At 40.8% G+C, this 25,118-nt stretch overlaps 1 protein-coding gene across 2 annotated transcripts in view; it reads right to left on the minus strand.

The window, feature by feature from the left end:
- Window positions 1–25,118, minus strand: part of NCAN (neurocan) — a 375,601-nt gene that overhangs the window by 106,906 nt on the left and 243,577 nt on the right. Inside the window, exon 7 of one of the 2 annotated variants that reach the window (XM_077475452.1) lies at window positions 20,610–21,713. The exons of the other annotated variant lie outside the window; for it this stretch is intronic. Coding sequence (XP_077331578.1) covers window positions 20,610–21,713 — 1,104 coding nt within the window. The remainder of the gene's footprint in view (window positions 1–20,609; window positions 21,714–25,118) is intronic. 2 annotated transcript variants of the gene reach the window in all.

Here is a 25,118-nt window from a genome sequence, read left to right on the forward strand (position 1 = left end):
CCCTATTAAGTGCATAATTGGTGGAGGTTCATCATCACTGGATTTTCCGTAGCACGTGGTGAACAGTGTTGGTCATCTTACTTAAAAAAAGTAATTAGTTAAGTTACAAATTACTTCTCCCAAAAAGTAATTGCGTTAGTAACTCAATTACTACATTGGAAAAGTAATTAGTTACTCAGCAAAGTAACTGTGACTTTTTTTTAAAATATTCTATAATGCAATTACATTCTATAACATCTTTAATATTAAAGATTTTTATATTAACTGAAGAATAAAAGCACTATATACAGTATTTTAGAACATTTGGTATTTATTTGAACCCAAATGTTGAGGGCGGTGGCAGCGGTGGTACTTGAGGGGGTGACAGCGGTGGTAATTGAGGGGGTGGCAGCGGTGGTACTTGGGGGGGTGGCAGTGGTGGTGGTGTACTTGGGGGGTGACAGCATTGGTACTTTGGGGGGGTGGCAGTGGTGGTGATGTACTTGGGGGGGGTGGCAGGCAGCGTGGTACTGGGGGGGGTGGCAGCGGTGGTGGTGCCATCCTCTCCCAACACCACCACCTCTGCCTCTGCCTCTTACTGATCTCATCCCCCACCACCACTGATCTCATCCCTACCTTACCCCCCAATCACTTCTGTTGTAGAAGTGATGGTGGGTGGGTAGGGATGGGATCAGTAAGAAGCAGATGTGGTGGAGGACTTAGGATGGATCGATTTCACTGCAATTCGAATCATCAGCCACTTACTTAAATGCCTCCAGGGAGGCCTTTCCTCATGGGGAGAGAGAGAGAGACCCTCCCTTTCACTCGATTGGTGTCAGCTGGTCAGCTGACTTCATTTTTCAGTGTCCTCCCCGCCTCCCTACATTCTCTCTCTGGATAGGCGGGGGGGGGGGTGGGGAGGTCCAGACAGTCTCTCTGAGTCTCAGCCTCTTCTCAGTTCAGCGGCCGAAAGCCCCCCTCCCCCACGGCGGAACGAACGACCAGGCAGCGCGGCCACAGCGGGCCTCCTGGGCAGTAAATGTAATTGAGGTAACTCTGCGCAAGTAATGAGAACTGAGTTACCATGAGGGGAAGAGTAATCAGTTAGATTACTCGTTACCCTCTAAAGTAAACTCCATTTATTTTAACTGAGTTACTTACATCACTGGTGGTGAATTCCTTTGGTTTTTCACTTTATCTGTGTGTTTGTTTTCTGTGCACGGTGGATCGGAGCCCAATCATCTATTGGGGCACCTACATGTGGTGGACAGTTTTTCACTTCAGAATTTCTGTTATAATTGGGACTTTATTTTTATCACCTATATGTATTTGATTCAAGCGCTGCACTTATATTGATTGTATAGGTAATTAGGAACTGTAAAGTGTCATTAAACCCAGACTGAAAAACAAAATTTTTGCTATATAACAGAGTGTTCATACTCACAAAGCCACTAAAGCATTTGTTTTGTGTAGAGTGAAATATACCTGGTTGATTCTGCTGTCAGCTGTTCCTCCCATCTTCTCTGTGTCTCCACTGCAGGTGGAGAGTGTGTAGACCAGCTGGTGTCCTCTATGGTGTATGCTGAATTTCAATTCCCTTCTAAGATCTTAATTTCCTCCTTTTTCTGGTCTGTGCAGCCCACATGACATAGAGTCACACATGTTGGCGTATACACAGTGTTAAATTACACTCTCCTCCCTCCCTCCTCCTCCATAACCTTATATTGGTATATACTATACGGGCAGGATATGGTATGCTGATTAATTACATTCACTAAGAAACTCACAAAAAAGCTTAACTTAATTATGAATCAGTATTAAATATATCACAAAACTCACAGTGAGAGTCATAGATGCAGATGCCACCTGAACAAAATGAAAGCCAGTGTCAATCAGCTTTGACTCCTGCCGTCACCATATTAATGCACAAAAAATACAAATTTGATGTTCGGTAAAGGTTTATAGGGAGCTGTAAAACAGTTACTTATAATCTAATTGTAATTGCTCTTCTGGTCATGTGACTGGCATGGCACCATTCAGGGCTGGCCATACACAGACTCACACTGTAGAGAGCATACATCAGCAGAGTAATAGAAGCTCCTCCCAGGGATTTTTCTCTGCAGATGCCAAAGATTAGGGAAAGATCAAGTGACCACACAACAGCGCTGCAGGAATAAGGATTTAAAAAATATATAAAATACAGTGACATGATATACAGTATATGGTTTATGTGAATGAATTATGGCAATTAACATTTCTTTGTTTAGTATCACTTTAAGTTCTCAAAAGGGATAGTTATTTTCCAGACCCTTGCAATGGTCTGTTTTGCTGCAGTGAAAATAAAAGAAATCAATAGAATAATCTTCTGGTTTCATACCTAATAAAGCCTCTAATGGGTGCTTCTGCAGGGGTCTATCTAAGACAGTTGATAATATAGGTGATTCAATTTTGTGCCCAACCACCAAGAAAATCTTTAGGGAGATTTCAAACCAGAAGTGAAAAAAGGGTTAAAGGAAGGCGAGGGGATACAAGTTTGCTAACCTAGATGGGGGGGAGCCAAAGGGCATTTTGCATGAAGAGGGGGGCAGTAGCATAGGCTTTTAAGCTAATCCAAAGAGTGACATTAACCTGAATGTGAAGAAGAGTGAGTTGTGATATTTGAGCAGCTTAAAAAAAATGGATATACAGCATGTGGGACTTCCAAATCTCCTTGTAGCTTCGGTCAAAATAAGCTATTTTTTGTGGCCCATGGTCTAGTATAACCCTATATAAAAGGCAAGGATAATGGCTTGAAAAGTAAGCAAAACATGTAGAGTTATCTGCAGTCTGAAATAATATAGTAACTTAGGGAAAAGTATCATCTTGCGATTCATCCAAACTAACACATAGGATGATGTTGCCATTCAGCCAATAAATCTTTCAGGGTTCTAAAAAGAGTTGGGTTATTTGGCTAAATAAATACCAAAGTAGGGGAGCTCATTTGGGGTGCATGTAAATTTAAAATTATCTTTAATATTTGGCACATGACTGAAGGAAGATTACTGTTCAAGTCATTCGATTTTTGGCTGTTAACATGCCAAATAGCATGCCGGAAATAGAAGTGAAAGTCCACAGAAGGGAAAATAGATTGGGAAGGGATAAAATAGGTTTTGTGAGTAAAGGACTACATCATCGATGAACATGCATAATTTATGATGGTAACCCGTAGCTTCAAGGCCTGCAATCAGGGGATTGGTGAAGGAGATGATCCAAGGTTCCAAACGATATAACGAAGAGTAGGGGAGGTAAGGGGAAACCTTGTCTAGTCCCGCATTGGCAGTGGCGGAATTATAGGGGTCGCTGAGATCGCCAAGGCGACCGGGCCCCGTGCTGCAGGGGGGCCTTGGGGGCCCCCCTGTATATCTGAAGGTGCGGGAGGCTGAGACCGAGCTCCCCGATCTTCAGCCAAAGTGTAATCGGCACTGTGCGGGGAGCTCGGAGTCATCACACTGCTTATAACTAAATAGAAAGTAGTGTGTGCTCTTTGTCTCCCCCTACAGTGCAGTACCCGGCAGGAAGAGGTAAGATAAAGCACTGCCGTTTTTGAAAAGACTTTATGTGTGTGTGCATTTGTGTGTGTATGTGCGTGTGTGTGACAGTGTATGTGTGTGTGTATGTGCATGTGTGTGACAGTATGTGTGTGTGTGTATGTGTGTGCATGTGTATGTGCATGTGTGTAGATGGCGAGCAGGTGGGGGGGGGGGCACACTGGCAGCGTTTAATGGCACAGTTGTAGCATTTGAGGGCACAGTGGCAGTGTTTGGCACAGTGGCTGCAATTGATGGCACAGTGATAGAGTTTGATGGCACAGTGGCAGTATTTGAGGGCACAGTGGCAGCGTTAAATGGGCACAGTGGCTGCAGTTGATGGCACAGTGGCAGTGTTTGATGGCACAGTGGCTGCAATTGATGGCACAGTGGCAGCGTTAAATGGGCACAGTGGCTGCAATTGAGGGCACGGTGGCAGCCTTTGAGGGCACAGTGGCAGTCTTAAATGGGCACGGTGGCAGCGTTAAATGGGCACGGTGGCAGTGTTAAATTGGCACGGTGGCAGTGTTTGATGGCACGGTGGCAGCTTTTGATGGCACAGTGGCAGCTTTTGATGGCACAGTGGCAGCATTTGGGTACAGTGGCTGCGATTGATTGCACAGTGGCTGCATTTGAGGGTACAGTGGCAGTGTTTGACGGCACAGTGGCTGCATTTGATGATTTGGTTTATAAAAAATTTTGTGCCGCCGCTGTTTAGATGTATGTATGCACATTTTATGTATCTGCGTTTAATCCTGCCCCCCTGTCCTCCTGTCATTTAAAAAAAAAAAACACTCGATTCACAATTCGAATCCAGTTTTTTTTTTTATGGACAGGCCGTTTTTAGGTGAGGCCGTGGCTTCGTCCTAGTCCGCAGGTCTGGCCTCGCGGACTAGGCCGAAGCCACGGCCTCACCTAAAAACTCCTGCCCGCAGCTCCTCAGGACCGATGCGGTGTCAGCACTGATCCTGGTGAAAAAATAAATATCAAAAAAAAACTATTTGCTGAAAATTTTAATCGATTTGACCTCTCAACTCAATTCAAGATTCAAATCGATTTTTTTTCCCCAGCCCTACCCCATATGTGTACAATCAGAACTGTTTTTTTTTTCTTACTTGTTCAAAGTAGCAGCAAAAAAAAATGCTATTCCTCTGAAAAGCAATCTGTGCTCAGATCGCTTTTCAGAGGCATTTGACAGCTGGTAAAGGGGCAATATGTTGCCTCCTGACCACCTGTTTTAATCCCTTAATGTGATTGTAAAGGTTTGCTTTTTTTTTTTTTAATAACAAACATGTTATACTTACCTTCACTGTGCAGCTCGTTTGGCCCCAAACCTGCTCTTCTGGGGTCCCTCGGTGGCTCTCGTGGCTCCTCCTCTTATCAGACAATCCCCTACGAGAATCGCTCTCCCGGGGGGGGGGGGGGTGTTACCTTGCAGGCACCCCGGATGCCCGCGTCATTGGATTTTATTAACAGCAGTGGGAGCCAATTGCTGAGCTGCTATCAATCTATCCAATCAGGAGCCGAGAAACCCCAGGCAAAGGAAGAGCACATCTCCACCTGGTAAAGTTCCAGGGCTCAGGTTAGTAAAACGGGGGGGGGGGGGGGGGCTGGGGTTCAGGTGACTGCCAGGTGTTTTTTCACCTTAAAGCGGAGGTCCACCCTAAAGTGGAGCTTCCGCTCATTGGAACCCTCCCCCCCTCCGGCGCCACAATTGGCATTTTTCAGGGGGGAGGGGGGTGCAGGTACCTGTACAGTAAAGGTATCTGCACCCACTTCCGGCGTAGATTCTGCAGAAGCTACGCCCCTTTCCGCAGAATCTACGCCCCTTTCCGAAGGTCCCCCGCTGCCTGCTGGGAAACACACGGATCCCAGAGACAGCGGGGACCATCCTTATTGTGCAGCGCGACTCGCGCATGCGCAGCAGGGAACTGGGAAATGAAGCCGCAAGGCTCCACTTCCTGATTCCCATACCCAAGATGGCGGCGGCAGCACCCGAGAGATGATCGAGAGATCGGCTTCGGGTGCCGACATCGTGGGCGCACTGGGCGGGTAAGTGTCATTATTTTAAAAGTCAGCAGCTGCAGTATTTGTAGCTGCTGGCTTTAAAAAAAAAAAAAAAACGGCGGACTCCCGTTAAAATGCATAGGATGGATTAAGGTGAAAAAACAAGAGGGTTTACAACCCCTTAAATGCATCCTCACTATGCTGGAACTGCATGCAATGCACACAGTTGCAGGGTGGTTGCTGTGCAGCCCCATTCACCTAGGGATGTACTTAAAGGGGGCCTTGACTGGAAAAAGCTTGAGAAACACCGACATAGAGGAACCGGTCTCTTCATTTTCCTCCTGCAGCCGCTGAATGCCTGTGGAAGGGAGAGCTGGAGAAGCGGCGGCAAATGGAGAAATTGGTTCCTTTACATGCAGCCACCCACTTGCAACCGGGCCCTGTTGTTCCGCCACCAAACTCTGAGTAAAGGGCCCTGTCAGGGGGGCCCTTCATGGTTTCTTGCATCGGGGCCCTGAAGGTTCTAGTTACGCCACTGCGCATTGGATATGGAAAGTATTTCACCTGAAGCCAGAGTATTTTACGAAGGCTTGTAGGACTTTATAAAGTACTCAGATCCAAGTAAGAAAATTATTTCCAAACACCCTATTGTAAAGGACAAATAAAACATAATCCCATGAAAGGCTATCAATTTTTTATTTTTTTTATAACCATGGACTGAAATAGAGAGAGTATTTTTCAGGATTTGACTAGCTCTATGAGATGAAGACGGTGACAGGTGGCCAGGTACAGTATAAACCCTACTTGGTCCTGAGACTAGCTACATTAGAGCTTAAGCTAGTGGCTAAAATTTTAGCTAGCAACTTGATATGGGTATTAAGGAAGGAAATATGTCTGAAACTAGACAACTTAGTATTTTGTGTCGATGGTTTGGGACTCATACTAATAGCTGCTTTATGGGATTCAGGGGAAAGTGTTCTGTACCAAGAAGACTATTAAAAGGCGAGACCAAGGCAATTACAATTTTTTTTTTATAATAAATGGTGGTAAAACTCTCCGGGTCAGTTTGCTTGCTAGTTTTAAGAGCTTTTCACAGTTTGAAATTCTAAAATACAGTGCCTTTGCAAAAGCATTTTTCGTGTTTTGTTGCCTCCCAACCTGGAATTAACATGGATTGTTTGTTAATTTACAGAACATGCCAACAACTTTGAAGATTTTTTTTTTTATTGTGAAGCAACCAACAAATAGGACAAAATAACAGAAAAAGTAAATGTGCATAACTATTCACCCCACTAAAGTCAATACTTTGTAGAGCCACTTTTTGTGCAGCTATCACAGCTCCAAGTTGCATTGGATAAGTCTCTATGAGCTTGCCACATCTTACCACTGGGATTTTTGCCCATTCCTCCTTGCAAAACTGCTCCAGCTCCTTCTAGTTGAATGGTTTGTGCTTGTGAACAGCAACCTTTAAGTCTGACCACAGTTTGCTATTGGAATGAGGTCTAGGCTTTGACTAGGTTATTCCAACACATTTACATGTTTCCCCTTAAACCACTCAAGTGTTGCTTTAGCAGTGTGTTTGGGGTCATTGTCCTGCTGGAAGATGAACCTCCATCCTAGCCTCAAATCACACATAGAGTGGTACAGGTTTTGCTGAAGAATATCCCTGTAGTTAGCACCATCCATCTTCCCCTCAACTCTGACCAGTTTCCCAGTTCCAACTGCTGAAAAACATTACTACAGCATGATTCTGCCACCACCATGTTTTACTGTGGGGATGGTGTTCTTTAGGTGATGGGGATGGGTTTGCACCAGACATTTTCTTTGATGGCCAAAATGTTGAATTTTAGTCTCATCAGACCAGAGCACCTTCCTCCATACATTTTGGGAGTCTCCCACATGCCTTTTCACAAACTCAAAACATGCCATTTTGTTTTTTAAAGAATGTAATGCCTCAAAGCCCAACTCTATGGAGCGTATGGCATATTGTCGTCCTATGTACAGACACTCCAGTCTCTGCTGTGGAACTATGCAGCTCCTCCAGGGTTAAATTAGGTCTCTGTGCTGCCTCTCTGATTAATGCTCTCCTTGCCCAGTTTGTGAGTTTTGGTGTGCGGCCGTCTCCTGGTAAGTTTGCTTTCCATTTGGCTATGATAGATTTGATGGTGCTCCTAGGGATCATCAACGATTTGGATATTATTTTATAACCTGACCCTGACTAGTGCTTCTCAACAACATTGTCCCTTACTTGTTTGGAGAGTTCCTTGGTCTTCATGGCAGTGTTTAGTTAGTGGTACCTCTTGCTAAGGTGTTGCAGCCTCTGGGGCCTTCAAAAAGGTGTGTATATGTAATGTCAGATCATGTGGCACTTAGATTGGACACAGGTGGACATCATTTCACTAACTATGTGACTTCTGAAGGTAATTGGTTGCACCAGAGCTTTTTATGGGCTTCATAACAAAGGGGGTGAATGCATACACATATGCCAATTATCAGTTTTTTATTTCCGAAAAATAGTTATATATATATATTTCTCTAATTTTACTTCACCAAATTAGACTATTGTGTTCTGATCCATCACATATAATTCAGATAAAAAAAACAGTGAACTAAAGGCTGTAATGTAACAAAATAGGTAAAAGTCCAAGGGGGGGGGGGGGGGGGGTGAATACTTTTACAAGGCACTGTAGATATTTCCTTTTCTAGCAGAGAATGGAAATCAGGTGAAAGCAGAGGAAGAGCAACATTAGAAAAAAAGAGAATCTACCAATGATTCATTAAAAGGTTGTGGAGATGAATAAAGACAGGTGAGTTTTGGAAAATCTGGATAATTTTAAGGGGGCTGCTAGCTTGCTGGCCAGCCATAGACTTAAAGCGATTGTAAAGTTCTGTTTTTTTTTCCTACTAAAATAACAAACATGTTTTACTTACCTTCTCCGTGCAGTGGTTTTGCACAGGGCAGCCCAGATCCCTCTCTTCTTGGGTCCCTGGCTGGAGCCCCCCCCCCCGCCCAGTGCCCCCACAGCAAGCAGCTTGCTATGGGGGATCTAGAGCCGAGCTACTGCTCCATGTATCTATTCAGATACGGAGCCGTGATTCGGTCCTGCCCCCTCTGTCTCCTGATTGGCTAACTGAGTTTGTCTGACAGCAGCGGAAGCCGATGGTGCCGCTGCTGTGTCTCAGCCAATCAGGAGGGAGAGTCCCAGACAGCTGAGGCACTCGTGGACATCGTTTGATAGAGAGAGGGCTTATGTAAGTATTTGGGGGGCTGAGGGGGGCTACACACAGAAGGCTTTTTATCTTAATGCATAGAATGCATTGGGATTAAAAAAAAAAACTTCTGCCTTTACAATCGCTTTAGGTCGGTGTGGTATCTGTTATATGTGTAATTATTTACTTCTATTCATTTATACTTTAAATTTTTATTATATAATTTATTTTGTATTATAATTTATTATTCATTACATTCATTCATTACACTATTATGATTTATATAGTTTTATTAACAATATTAATATTAATACTGTATTATTAGGAGCACAATTATTATCAATTTATTATCATCAATCTCATAGCCTTGTATTTTTTATTTTTATCATGCCCTTACAGATTAAAAAAAAAAAAGTATTATTCTTTTTTAAAATTTTTATGTTATATTTCAGCCCTGATTGGGGGACGAAGTATAGCCCACCAAACGCACTGGCCCTGTATTTGTCTTTGAAATAAACTTGTGTCTGGACTTGCATATTACAGCGTGCTCTACTCAATTCTAGACCGACTCATCACAACCCAAGGTGATTGTGGAAGTCCTTCAGTGTGTAAAAGCGCCTAGCCCATTATTCAGATTTTCTGTAATTACACCATTAATATTCCATTATAAAAAAATCTGAGGGTTCCAATGCCACTAATCCACTTTTTTTAGGTCTCTTTTGGTCAGTGTCTGGAACCATCCCTGCTTGGATACACCTACTCCCTTCTAAACGGTTAATATGCCTGCAAGGAACCAAGTAATAATGTATAGGAAGATGTGATCTGGGAGCAGGTGCAAGTCAAACTCTATCATCACTTACACAAGCCCTTCACAAAATGCTAGCAAATAGGCCCTTTAAAGTAGAATCAGGTTTGTTTAAGGTTATTTAAGGGTTTGTAAATAGTTTTTCTTTTATACACTCATAAATTGGCAATATGTATATATGTACACACTCACACACACACACACACAGAGGGAGATACATAATACAAATAAATAAATAATACATGGCAAGGCACTATAGCCCTGCAATGTAGTAGCAACCTACAATACTACAATAGAAACCTTGGACTGAGCCTTCCGATGGGAGAAGTCTCTAGCTTAAGCTTTGCATTTTACAATGATGCTTGCTGTACGCAGTAAACATGAAGAGGCAAAGGTCAATGTAATGCTCATCTAAAAAGTAATGAAGTTCCATTCATCGTCTGCTTATGAAATAGGACTTGCATTTGAGGCACTCCAGCCTCCACCCTCCCCTAATGCCATGGATGTAACTCCAAAATCTGACTCTGTTGTTCTAACACAATTGAAGAAATATGCAAAAAGGGGCACATTTGTTAACTCTGTTAATTGTCAGTTGGCAAGCATTACTGACTTCAATTAATATAATTACTGAGTATTACCAGCCACTGAGCACCTTCTAAAAGCAACCCTGTTCCACCACAGCCCCACTGGCTGCAAGTGCATTTGCTCTTACCTCTGATATAATAGATCTTATTGCTATAGGGTTGCTATAACTAAAATCTCATATATCTGTCCCTCTAGACCTGATTGATGAAGGTTAAGGCCAGACTTACACATATAGTATAGCCATAAAAATGGGAACAAGTCAATCTTCCTGACACTAATTTCAAGCCTGAATGCCTCTGTCCCCTGTTTTGATATAAAACCCCATCCCCCCCGTCTTTTACTGATGAATGGTCCTCATTTAATCAATGACCACTCCACAATAACAAAGAGATTAGGTGGACGTGTTTATTAAAGAACCTGTCAACATTTCTGCCCAAAGCGAGATGTTCTTCTGGGACAATTAATCCTGGCTTTTACACAGAAACATAGATTGACAGTGTGTAAAAGCAGTTGGCCATTAAACAGCCTCTTACTATATCTAATTGCTATTTTGTAATACATAATGCACAGTATGTGTACTTTATCTAAACATATTCGGTTAGCCAGTGATAATGTACAAAATGTAGTAACCAATAGCAACCAATGAGCAATTGCCTTCTAAGCACAATCTGGTGGGTTGCTATAGGGTAATGCATTTTATACAGCTTTATTGTTCTTTGTGCTATTTTACTGAAAAAGCTCAATGAAATAAAGTACATTAGATACAAAATATGGTATATTTCCATGCTCCTTTACATACATTTTATAACAATCTATGTCAGTATACTATCTTATTATTTTTGAATGATCATGCTCAGTAACAATTGTGAAAAAAAAACAAGATAGCAGACGGCCCTAGTCTGCAAGCTGCTATTTTAAGTTGTTGCCCCTCTGTTGTAGATAGATATACCAGAAGTAGATACCACAATTCTTCAACATAGAGTATATAGTTTCTTGACGCCCACCGCTGACAGAATTCTGAGACTAATGCATGAAATATTTTTTTCTTTGCATAATTAACTTACATTTTTTATGCAAATTGTTTTACACCGATCTTGTGCAGAGTTTTACTAATGCAAATTTGCTCTTCAAATCAAATTTTGTTTTATATTCATTACTTTTTTCAGTAAGACTTTATAGAGCCAATGGTCAAGAAAAGATCTGGGTGTTCTGGTAGATCATGATACTAAACAGAGAAGTGTTATTAACCATAATAAATATACATATAATACCACTGTATTTTTTTCCTGTAGCACTATTGTGTGGTCGTACGATTTTTCCCTGTTCTCTGGCATCTTACATAGTTATATAGTTAGTTAGTCTGGTTAAAAAGTCCATTTAGTTCAACCAATAAAAGGAAAAAAATATATACAATCCTATATACACAATCCTATAACCACAGTTTATCCAGAGGAAGGAAAAAAAACAGCAAAGCATGATCCAAGTTGCTCCAGCAGGGGAAAAAATATCATCCTGATCCCTTAAGAGGCAATCAGATATTCCCTGGACCACCTTTACTTATAAATATTAGTATCCAGTTATATTATTTACATCCAGGAAAGAATCTAGGTCTTTGTTAAAGCAATCTACTGAGTTGGACAGAATCAGCTCTTGAGGGAGTTGATTCCACATTTTCACAGCTCTTACTGTGAAGAAACCTTTCTGTACTTGGAGATTAAATATTTTTTCCTCCTTGTCCTCTGTGAATAACTCAACACCAAGTTCACTATATGGACCTCTTATGTATTTGTACATGTTGGTCATCTCCCCCTTAATACCCTCTTTACAAAGTAGAATACATTCAGTTACTCTAATTTTTTCTCATAGCTGAGCTCTTCCAGGACTTCTATCAATTTGTTTGCCCTTCTCTGCACTTTCTCCAGTTCTCTGATATCCTTTTTGTGAATTGGTGCCCAAAACTTAACTGCATATTCCAGATGAGATCTTACTAATGATTTGTACAGGGGCAAAATTATATTTCTCTCTCTGGAGTCCATACCTCTCTTAATGCAAGAAAGAATTTTGCTTGCTTCGGAAACTGAAGCTTGGTATTGCTTTCTATTTTTAAGCTTATGATCTACCAGAACACCCAGATCCTTCTCCACCATTGATTCCCCCAGTTGTACTCCCCCTAATATGTATGATGCATGCATATTCTTAGCCCCCAAGTACATAATGTTACATTTATCAATATTAAACCTCATCTGCCACATAGTTGCCTAATTAAACACTGAATTGAGGTTGGCTTGTAAGTTGGTTACTGCCTGTAAGGACGTTATTCTACTGCATAGCTTGGTGTCATCTGCAAAGACTGAAATGGTACTTTTAATCCCAGACCCTATATCATTTATAAAGATATTAAAAAGTAAGGGTCCCAGCACTGAAACTTGGGGTACACCACTGATAACCTTATACCATTCAGAGTAATGCCTCGTACACACGATCAAACAATCCGGTGGAAAAGTCCGGCGGACTTTTTTTACCCAAAAGTCCAGCAGACTAAGAAAGTATTTTTGCACTGCAATCTCTCCGCCGGACTCGCATTTCGGCGGACAATCCGGCCGTGTGTGTGCCAGTCCCCCGTACTTTTGAAATGAAGCCCGGTCTTCTGTCGCCGCTGTCACCCCGTCTTCTGTTCTTCTCTTCTTCTCTTCAGATGTTGCCTCGTCGCTGCCTCCGCTCACAATGGCAGGGACGCGGCGTGCGGCGACTTATATAGGGACATCACCGGATGCTGGGATTGTCATAATGGGTGGGGACATCATCCGGTGATGTCCCTATATAAGTCGCCGCGCCGCGTCCCTGCCATTGTGAGCGGAGGCAGCGACGAGGCAACATCTGAAGAGAAGAAGAGAAGAACAGAAGACAGCGACAGCGACGACAGAAGACAGGGCCACAGAGCTAGAAGAAGGTGCGGTGGCCCGGCAAGAAGAACCCGAAGAGGGGGACAAGACCCCCGAAGTCAGAAGAAGAGGGCGGCGGCGAAGAAGAAAGCCAGGCTCCTCTGCTAGCAAAAGAGCTAGCAGAAGATAGCGGAGGAGTCCGGGGGGAGAAGACCCCTAAAGACGGACAGAAGACCCCCGGAGCTGTGCAAATAACTATTTTAACCCTTCTGTGTTGTGTTTTTTTTAAACTTTTTTTTACAGGTAAATGGGTAGGGGTACATTGTTCACATAGGGTGGGGGCCGGTATCCGGGGGCTCCCTTATTAAAGGGGGCTCCCGGATTCCGATAAGCCCTCCGCCCGCAGACCCCGACAACCAACGGCCAAGGTCAACATGTTTTTAACCCCTTGTTAACCCCTTCTTAGGGGGTTAAAAGCGCCCCGCTACCGCCCGCACAGTGCCAGTAAAGTTCCGCTAAAACAAGTGGAGCTTTACTGCAAGCACTGGGCAGTGTTCAGTGTGAAAGTGACCTAAATTTATAGGTTGTTTTGCCCATCTGAAGCATTTTGGTCCATAGTTCTATTGCTTGAACTAGAGGGACTTGTATCTATTTTAACCCAAATATTTAATGATGTGTAGATAATTACATGGTTTGTTTTTGTGCACTGAGTGTTTTAAGGATATACAGGATGCTGGCAAGTGCATGGGGAACAATGTTATAGTGGGAACCTTGTGTATCCGGCAATGTCTAATGAACATTAAATAAAGCCTCTCTTCTTGGTGGGTTGATGGTAATATTTACTTTTGTCCAATTATCGGCACAGTTTCTACCTCTACCATAACTACTGTGAAAGAAAATAACTCCATCCTAACATAAAATCGGCATCCCCTCATAAAATCATCATTATCACCTAACGGTGTTTTGTTTCCGCTAGACAAATGCTGTAATAGGAAATCACAGCTGGAGCAGAGTAAGATCAAAGATAGTGGCTCATTACAGCAAGTTTAAGTAATGGTATAATTCCCCCTCCTAACAACACATACCTCCTTTTTTCTTTAAGCCTATCGTATTGTAAAAGCAAAATAAACTCACTGGCACATTAAGCATTTCAAGTTAACACACTCATCGGTGCATGCAATAACATTTGGGACAGACTTAAGTAAAAATATGGCAACCACTAGATTAGCAGCGCAGATGGCTGCTCTTGCAGGATAAAATCTCCTCCCATTACCTCAGTGAATGCTAGCAAAGAGAAGCCCACCAGAGGGACTTTGGCTGAAGGCAGTCGGCTGTGGGCTTCGCTGGTTAAGATAGAGCAGCAGAAAGTTCATTATTGGGAGCATGGGCTGTAATCAAGACTGTGATTTCATTGTTAAATGAAGCTTGTAACAAGGGATAAAAGCAATACATCTGCACACAGCGGGGCCCTATGCAATCCCACATCTCTTTAAACACTTTGAAAGGAAAAGATAGTGTCTCCTGGAATTAACTATTTATTGAAAAAAAAATTGTTGGTGAAGCTGATCTCCAATCCTTGGTAAGATGCCTCCTTTCAAAATATTTAAACCGTATAACCTGACTAAACAATTTATTACATTTATTGTATATCGCAAAGATGTAAGAGGCTCTCAGAGGCGTCCAAATACCTCTGGGTTATAGGAACCAAATTATGGGTGAATGGCACTGGATTTATAAATAATTAATAAGAAACTTGATTCTATTCATAACAGAACATGAAATCAAAGTTGAGAAATCGACTTGATGTGTCAGATGACATGCAAGTAACATTGCTAGTAACTGGACCCCAATTCTATGTTTTGATTGCACAAAAACAACAGCAAACATCTCACCAGTTGTAACTTGAGAATCTGTGATTTGCGCTTTATATAGCAAATATTATCTAAATCTTATGATTGACTTTTAGTCTTTCTGTTCTTAGATATATGATACCTACATATAGAAAGTATAACCAAGCTTTTGACATCTCTTGAATTCCTACTGGTCTCTAAAGGGCCTAGTGATGATCACAATTTTGCCTGTCTAGTGAAGGGGGTATGTGGCGATATTGGGAAATCAAATTTGAGGTTTGTGATCATAAAACGTTGGCTTCCCGATCTAGAATAATGGAGCAAAGTAGCCAGAATAAGAAACCATCATGCACCTGGATTCTCTCACCATTAGTTATGTGACCCCTGCCAACTAGTCTGATTGTATAGTTATGCTAGAGCACAGCCTAATGCAGTATCATACATTGATTATGCAGTGCCCTCCCCAACCAGGACCAATGATATAATTATACCATATCTATGTACTTGTGATCATTAGGAATACTTATTTTACTATACAGAACTGAAGGAACTAAAGAAATACTTTTGAAGAAACAAATATTGAGACAAACATGGAGGCTGTCATTGCTGAGCTCTCCTTTTGAAAATACTAACTGCACAACTGTCATGCTGAACCTTTTGCTCCAAAGCTTTCAGTAGAAATGAGCAAGTATGTATGATATTCCTAACCTGCATACTTATTAGCCCTTGTACACACGGTTGGACATTCCGACGGAAAATGTCCGATCGGACAGTGTTGTTGGGTAATCCGACCATGTGTGGGCTTTATCAGACTTTTTCCGTCGTAATGTCCGACCAACAAAGTTTGAGAGCTGGATATAAATTTTTTTCGACAACATGATCCGATCAGACTTTGTCCGATCATTTGTAGAGAATTCCAATCGGACAAAGTGCCACGCATGCTCAGATCAAATTCCTAGACCAAAGTTATTGGCTACTAGCCTGAAAGTAGTCCCGTCATAACTAAATAACGTCATCACGTTACAAACGATCGGATTTTCCGACAACTTTGTCCGATCATGTGTATGCGATACCAGTTTCGGACAAAATTCGTCGGATTTTGTTGTCAGAATGTGTACAAGGGCTTAGACATGTGCGGCATCAATAAATTAATTCCGTTCCTTTTCATATTAGCCGTTAATTGGATTCATACGAAATACAAATTTTTGTTAGGTTCCTTAACTTTTCGTAGCAATTATGAACGTTCGTTATGATGAATTTATCATTATGAGGGGATCCCACCATCCCTGTGCTGTGCTCGTTATGAGGGGCTCCCACCATCCCAGTGCTGTGCTGATTTCCTGGGTTTTTAACTTCATCATAACGAATAATCGTAATTAACAAAAATTCTTATTTTGTCCGATTCTGAATCTCCCACTCCCATATTAAAAAAGGTCATTTTCATAACCCTCACTCAGCAGTGGATCCGAAATTCATAAACTAATTTTCGGATTTGTACAAAATTTGGAAGCATAGCAATTTGTATTTCTGATTCTCCCGAATGTACAAATTTACGGAAATTCATACACACATGTGTAATACTTATTCTAGATCAGTGACTCAGAAAGCAATATAGCTATTAGATCATTGTAACAGCTAGGCAACTAGCAATTTACGAAAACGTTCTGGTATGGTAGATCCCATTTTGCTCTTAATACAAGTTTACTTTAAAAAGGTATTAAACCCAAAAACAAATATGTAATGTAATATTTTGCAACTTACCAATACTTAAATGTGGTGGCTGAATTTCTTTTCTTTTTCTTGTCTTAGGGTGTCTCCACTAGGGGGAGAACCTCTGGGGGAATCCAGGATGGAAAAGGATCTGGGGGTCCTAGTAGATGACAGGCTCAGCAATGGCATGCAATGCCAAGCTGCTACAAGCAAAGCCAATAGAATATTGGCATGCATTCAAAAGGGTATTCACTCCAGAGATAAAACAATCATTCTCCTACTCTACAAGGCTCTGGTCCGGCCACATCTTGAGTATACCATCCAATTCTGGGCACCAGTCCTTAGGAAGGATGTGTTGGAACTGGAAAGAGTCCAGAGAAGGGTAACAAAGCTAATTCTGGGACTGGAGGACCTCAGCTATGGGGAAAGACTACAAGCATTGAACGTATTCTTTCCGGAGAGGAGACGCTTGAGAGGGGATATGATATCAATGTACAAATACTGTACTGACGAGCCTAACATAGGGAAAAAACTATTTAATGAAAGGGAATTTAAAAAGACGTGGCTATTCACTAAAGTTGGAAGAGAAGAAGTTTAACCTTAAACTGCGTAGAGGGATCTTTAATGTCAGAGCAGTAAGGATGTGGAATTCTCTTCCACAAGCAATGGTATCAGCAGGGAGCATCGATAGTTTCAAAAAACTATTAGATGGGCACCTCAACGACCACAACATACCAGAGGTATACGATGTACTATTGACGTAAGGACATACACACACATCATAGCACAGAGACACCTTTGCACAGCAGCACTGTCATTGTGATGAGGGGTAATGTTAGACATACTATCAGATTTTGGTGGACTAAATAATTAAAGATAAACTTCAGCTTATAATTTTTAATCACTTACAGTAATGCCACGTACACACGATCAGAATTTCGGCCAGCAAAAGACCAATGAGAGCTTTTCATCGGAAAATGCAACTGTGTGTATGCTCCATCGGAATTTAGCTGGCCGAATTCCCGCCAGCAAAAATTTGGTCGGAAATTCTGATCATATGTATGCAACTCTGACGGGCAAAAACTCACGCATGTTCAGATTAAACTATGAGATGGAAGCTATTAGCTACTAGCTATTGAACTTCCTTTTTCTAGTCCCGTCGTACGTGTTGTACGTCACTGCGTTCTTGGCGGCCGGAATTTGGTGTGACCGTGTGTATGTAAGACAGTTTGAGCGGAATTCTGATGGGAAAACCATCAGAGCTTTTTCCGACGAGAATTCTCATCATGTGTACGCGGCATAACAGGTTTTTTTCCTTTGGGATAAAGGTTTTACATAACGGAATAAGAGCTGACCTTTAAATACCCGCACAATAGAAAAATGTATATTTGAAATAATTTGTAATTGGCATAGAAAAATTATGAGGTGAGGTGAGGAAGGGACATCTAAATTGTAATCCGATCGTGTGTGGGTTCTATCGGACTTTTTCTGTCGGAATTTCCGACGGAAAAAGTTTGAGAGCTGGATGTAAAATTTTCTGACAACAAAATCCGATTGGACTTTTTCCGATCGTGTGTAGAGAATTCCGATGCACAAAGTGCCATGCATGCTCAGAAAAAATTTGGAGACGAAAGCTATTGGCTACTGGCATCTACGTAGTCCCGCCGTACGTTTTGTATGTCACCTCGTTCTGAACGATCGGATTTTCTGACAACTTTGTGCGACTGTGTGTATGCAAGACAAGTTTCGGCCAAAATCCGTCTAAAAAAATACGACAGATTTTGTGGTAGGAATGTCCGACCGTGTGTATGGGGCATTAAGGTGGGAAGGGGGAGAGGGGGAGTAGGAAGGGATAGCATGGTGGATGAGATCAATACATAAATAAAGAAGGGCTGAAGCAACTAATCGTTTAATCGACAACGAATCGATTATTAAATTAATTGATTACTATTTTCATAATCGATTAATCGCCCAGTAACAAAATGGGGTTAAAGTTAATGAGTCTGATGATATTTACCAGATTGACCATTTAATAGTATATCTCTCCTCTAATAGTATATACAGTATTTCTCTCCTCTAATGGTATATACAGTATTTCTCTCCTCTATTAGCATATGCAGTATATATCTCCTCTAATAGCATATGCAGTATATATCCCCTCTAATAGTACATACAGTATATATCCCCTCTAATATTATATATAGTATATCTCTCCTCTAATAGTGTATATAGCCTTTAATAGTATATACAGTATATCTCTTCTAATAGTATTTACAGTATATATCCCCTCTAATATATACAGTATATCTCCTCTGTCTGTTATTCTCAGAGTGGATTAGATATATTTAACCATATAGTTGGTTATTTATATTTACCACTGCATATAGAGATATTTAAGAATAAATTACCTTTTTTTTAAACTTTACATATTAACTAAATTATACACCACACCTTTTTTTACGGTTATTAACCAATTAATCGATTAATTGGAACAATAATCGGCCAACTAATCGATTATGAAAATAATCGTTAGTTGCAGCCCTAAAATAAAGCATACTAAACTATAGAAGTACAAGAAAGATAAGTGTGGAATAGGAAAAAAAGGAAAGAAGGGAGTTGAAGTAAAATAGGGCCAATAAGTAGTGAGTGCTGAGTTGGGTAAGGTGTAAAAGGTTATTTGAAAATATACCCCTGTCTCTCTCCCCCTCCCACTTTGTGTCATATCCGTGTGTAAAAATATTAAGTGTGAGATGTATAATATTTTTGTATTGCAAATGTAACTAAGAACATTTTAAAAGCAACTGGTTTTTCCCAACCCTCTAACTGCTACTTTTCTGGGCAGCTTGGTCTGTTAAGGGAAGTTAAAAAAATAACAGACTTATTGGCCAGATCAACAAGTGAAAGTAAATGGAAAAAAAAATTAAAAATTAAAACGTATGCAGCAACCACATCTAAGAACCGGTAAGCGGAAATATATTTCGTTTTTGGTTTTGGGTTTAATACTTCATTGGACAGTGTAATAAAATGAAGCAGTGAAATAATCCCTTGCAGTAGAGAGTATTTTTTTTTAAAGGACTGTATAATAAAATTTAGTACAGAGAGAAAAGAGAAAAATTATTTCAATGGATGTTAAATATAGTAGAGCAACATGCTAGAGTACATAATCATGGGGGTCCTTTGATGTGTTATATGTTTTTTTGTTTTGGGGAAAGTACAATTTTAAAAATATTTGATTTGAATACATGTTGTCATTGAAATTGTATTGTGGAAAAATATCCTAAATATAAGTTCAGTGATGTCATTGAACAAATGAGTTCTAAGAAAACAAAATACTACCCTAACAAGGCTATTGTCTGATCAAGTGGGTCTAGGAACCCCTTTTATCTCCACCTTCCATTTTCCCATGAAAATATAAAAACATGTTTTATCAAGAACATTTGAAAAAGTTTCTTATTCATTTCTTGACAAAAGTGACTTTATGTTAATTGATAAAGACTTGTCTTTATTCCCTAAACTCAATCCCTAGATTTAAAATGTAACTGTTCTGATGTAGGTACCCAATAATTTGCTTTCTGTCTTAACAAGCTAGCCCAGTTATAATATATAAAATGATAGCATTTCTAAAATACCAAAAAAATATGATTCAATTACTTTTACAAATGAATGTTCTCATAGCATGGGGAACCCCGACATTCTTTATGGAAAACAACAATTTTGAAAATATAAATTGGAAACTATATGTTCACCCCAGTGATTGTGTGCAACATATACATTCTAACATACGAGTGTCACTTTTTTCTGCTTTGTAAACTTTTCCAACTAGTACATTTTTCTTATTAATCTCTACAATTATCTCTTATAACAACTCATTCATCTGAAGATCTAAACTGATATTGATTTTCAGTGAACTAAAGAACCTAGCTATATTAATAAATAGGATCTTTCTTCTATAAGTCTGGTGTACACTGTAAGAAATGAAAAGTTTGGCTTTTTGTGTATGTGAATGCATTCTTACTTGATTGCACTTTCCCTGTTTCCTTCACTGCATTGGAACTGGATAGAGATTCAATCTGAGGTATTTGGTCTTTGCCCCAGTCTCCTATGGTCGACAGTTCATTGTTGCTTTGCATCTGGTCATCAGATCCATCAGGCTTCCATAAAATATCACTTGGCAAACTTGTTTCATGTTCACTAAGTCTGTTCTGAAAATGTTGCCCACCAACTCGGTCATATTTTTTAGCTGGGCTGTCCAAAGAACTTGGCTTGCTTTGACCACTGACTTGTTCTACTAAACTAGTTTGCTTTTTTACTGTATTAATATTTGTGCTTCGCCTTCCATTTTCCAGTTCTGCTGTGGGAGTGGGATTTTCAAAGTGTTCATAAACAAATGTGTGAACAGGTTCATCAGTATTAGCAGATAGAGCCTTATGTTTATTTAAAAGCCATGTATACTGCAATGAATTTTGGCCATCTTCTGGAACTGAATTTATTTCCTTGTCAAGTCCATACTGTTTGGGTACTTGGCCAGCATTTGAAGGTTCTTCTGAAGAATCTGGCTCCACTTGCTCTACAATATCCCTCCAAGTTTTCTGTCTGAGTTTTGATTTTCTGCCCACCATGTTCAATGACCAGTCCTCCTCTTGTCCCTTGGAAACCTCGTTTTTGGTCATTTTCCTCCTGACTGTAGTTGTAGTCGTCTTAGTATTGTGCGCTCCTATTGTATCTTGTATCCTATCCCAAATAGAGGCATGCGTAATAGTTGGCGGCCTTGAACTGTGAAAATAATCTGATTCCGATGGATCACTAGTCACTGTTTCTTGTTGCACTTCTTCAGTGAAAGCTGGATTAAGCAGCTTGGAAGATAACACATTGACTTCCTTTGAAATTCCCTTTAAATCTATGGATGTTACTGGATCGCTGCCTTCGATTTCATATCCATGCCTTGTAGTAGGCATTACACTGTCAGTGGCAGACAAGGCATTATTAAATTCCAATTGTGTTGCTTGTCCAGGCTCTTGACTTTGAAGTTCTGGTTTTATCAGCCTGAGGTCTTCCTGTGGCATGAACGTTGGACCTTGCTGCTCATTCCCTTGTGAGGTGGGGGCTGTTGCTTGAAGAGCTGTTGAGAGGCAACATGTCAAAAGGATAAATTAGAATCCTATCATGCTGAACGGAGAGAGAGAGAAGCCATCAAACCAAGCAAGAAGCTGCTCTTAATTCAGCAGTCAATTCATAAAGATAGAAGGATCTAGATTTATCCATGCTCTGCTTCGTTTTGGAAGTGCACCAAAGAATCTAATGGGATTAGCATGCCGACATGCCACAAAAAACTTGGTTTATTATTTGACAATGCAATAAATATTTATGGAATGCCTTTCAAATCTCAATTCCTGCACAGTTATGTATGACATTTTGCAGTTACTTTGCCTGCGGTTTATAGCTGTGGTTCGGAAATGACTGGCCCCTGCAAAGACTATATCATTATATTATTATGATAAAAATCTCTGCCGGTGTCGACTCCAGACACATCCCCAGGTGGGAGCTCGTGTGAGATATATCCCCTTCCCACCCTGCCTGCATGATTTACAGTATACCACGTCTGCAGTATGCTGATTTCGCCCTTGCCTCAACTTTTCCCCACGAGAGTTTCCACTTCAGTAAAGTACTGCCTATTTTACATAATTATTTTAATTTATTAACTGAGCCTCATGGAACATAGATAAATAAATTACAATAGATAGAAGACAGAGAAAGAGAAATTGAAGCTATAAAATTGCAGTGCCCATATACCATATGTAAAACTGCAGTTTATAGTCACTTATTTGGTCCATAAATGCTCAGTAATATGTACAGATAATAACTATTTTGCAATTGGAAGTTCAGTAATTTTTATTTATTTATACTAAGGATTTTTCTACTGTGGGCAAATCTGAACCCTCACTTTTCTATTAACTATCGACTATATTCATGAAAAGAGTGCAAGAATGGTGGTGATGTAGAAATTGCAGCAGCATCTAGAAACTAAAATCACTGAACTAAAATTTGATCAGTTTTTGTTGGTAACTTATTCATCATTGTTCCTTGTACAGCATTGCTGAAAGTAAGCACGCTTTCCACATGTTTTAAAACAGAGCACATTTAAAATGTGTGTTCAGCCTAAACTTTTTTAGTTTTTGGTTTTCAATAGAGTTGGTATTTATTAAAACAGGAAGTGACAAAAAGTCTCCAACAGCATCATGTACAGAAATAAAAAGAGGAATGCTAGAACCGCTGACCTCTTTTATATCTGTCTGTATCCCTGTTGCAGATTCTCTCTTACTTCCTGTTTGTTAAAACTATTGTGACTGTCACAGTAAATGAGAATAGTTTAAGCGGTACTCAAGAGAAAGTAGCAGCAGATTTAATCTTCCACTCAAAAAAATAAATAAAAAAATGGCACACACATACATCAAGCACTTGATGCCCTTTAAACACTCTTCAGTTTCCTGAAGAACTTCATCAGACATATAACATGTTATTTGTTGTTCTAAAGATTGTCAAATGCCAGTTGAAGGCTGCCTAATGCTTCCTTAAAGGCTAAGTTCACCTTTTTTTATTTCTAAATTCCAGCTCCTCTATGTACCAATATAGCATAAGTGCCGGTTCACACAGGGGTGACCTGTCAGACGACTTGTCAGCCTGACAAGTCACGCTCCATTCAGTACAATGGAACCATTCTAATAGGAGTGATTCAAATCGCTCTGACTTAGAGAAAGGTTCCTGTACTACTTTGGGGCGACTTTGGAGCAGCTTGCATTGACTTCTATTAAAGAAATTGTTTGCAAGCCGCGCTGAGGTTGCGCTGTGTGGGGAGGCTTCAAAGTCACATGACTTTGAACCCGCCCCTGTGTGAACCAGCACTTATTGTACTTCTTTTTCAAAAATAAAACAACTTTCCATGAATTCTACACAGGTTTACCTCATACACTCACACTCTTCATAGCTGTTTAAACACACTGCTTGATTACTTCTGCCTTACTCCCTGGTCAGACTTTAGGTCATGGCACAGGAAGGAGTTGACCAGCTGATCTGATTAGCACACACACTGCATCATCCACCCTCAGCTGGTCAACTCCTTCCTATGTAATGACCTAAACTCTGACCAGGAAGTAAGGCAGACATAATCGAGCAGTTTAATTACTTCATACCTGGAAGATTTGGCTGCTCAATGACCAGGCCATTTTTTACAATACGGCATTGCGTCACTTTAACTGACAATTGCGCGGTTGTGCGACACTATACCCAAACAAAATTGACGGAATTTTTTTTACCAAAAAGAGAGCTTTCTTTTGGTGGTATTTGATCACCTCTGCGGTTTTTATTTTTGTGCTATAAACAAAAGAAGTGCGACAATTTTGAAAAAAACACAATATCTTTTACTTTTTGCTATAATTATTATTATTATTCCCAATTTATATAGCGCCAACAGTTTATGCAGAACTTTACAATGTAGAGGGGGGACAATTACAGTACAATGCAGAAGGGACAGGAAGGCCCTGCTTGTAGAGCTTACATTCTAAAGGGAGGGGATGGTGGTACAAAAGGTAATAGATGCAGGGAATGATTTGATGGGGTTGTTAGGTGGGTGTGGGATAGGCTCCCCTAAATAAGTGAATTTTCAGGGATCTCCTAAAGATGGACAGGTTAGGGGCTGATCGGATATACCAGGGCAGGGAATTCCAGAGGATGGGTGAAGCTCTGGAGAAGTCCTGAAGACGAGCATGAGAGAAGTTAATAAGGGAGCTAGAGAGCAGGAGGTCCCGGGAGGAGCGGAGGGGATGATTTGGGCGATATCTGCAGATGAGGTTGATGTAGCTGGGGGCAATGTTGTGGGTGGCCTTGTATGTTGTGGTTAGCATTTAGAATTTTATACGGTGGGGTAGGGGAAGACAGTAAAGGGATTAGCAGAAAGGAGCAGCAGTCACAGATCGGTTAGTGTGGTGTATTAGTCTAGTAGCAGCATTCATTATAGACTGCGTAAGGTTAAGCCATTAAGGAGAGAGTTGCAGTAGTCAAGGCGGGAAATAATCAAGGAGTGAATAAGTTGCTTTGTAGTGTCATTAGTCAGGAAGGGTCAAATTCTGGAGATGTTGTGGAGGTTAAGGTGGCAGGATTTAACCAGTGATTGGATGTGGGGGCTGAAGGAGAGGTCAGAGTCAAGGATTACACCCAGCACCCTGGCATGTGTGGAGGGACCAATGGTTGTGCTGTTGATTTTAATGGTAAAGTCATGGGGGGGGGGGGGGGGGGGGCAGGAAGGAGGAAATATTACAAGTTCAGTTTTAGAAACATTGAGTTTGAGAAAGTGGTGTGACATCCCTACTGAGATGTCATTCAGTAAGTTCGAGATCTGTGAGGGGATTGAGAGGGTGAGTTGAGGAGTGGAGAGATAGATCTGGGTGACATAGAAATTGTAATGGAAGCCATGGGAGGTTATCAACTAGCCCATGGAAGAGGTATAGAGCGAGAATATTAGGGGTCCAAG

This window comes from Lithobates pipiens, unplaced genomic scaffold (assembly GCF_037356315.1).
Source record: "Lithobates pipiens isolate NorthernLeopardFrog02 unplaced genomic scaffold, aLitPip1_a1.2 Scaffold_13, whole genome shotgun sequence".
NCBI lineage: Eukaryota > Metazoa > Chordata > Amphibia > Anura > Ranidae > Lithobates > Lithobates pipiens.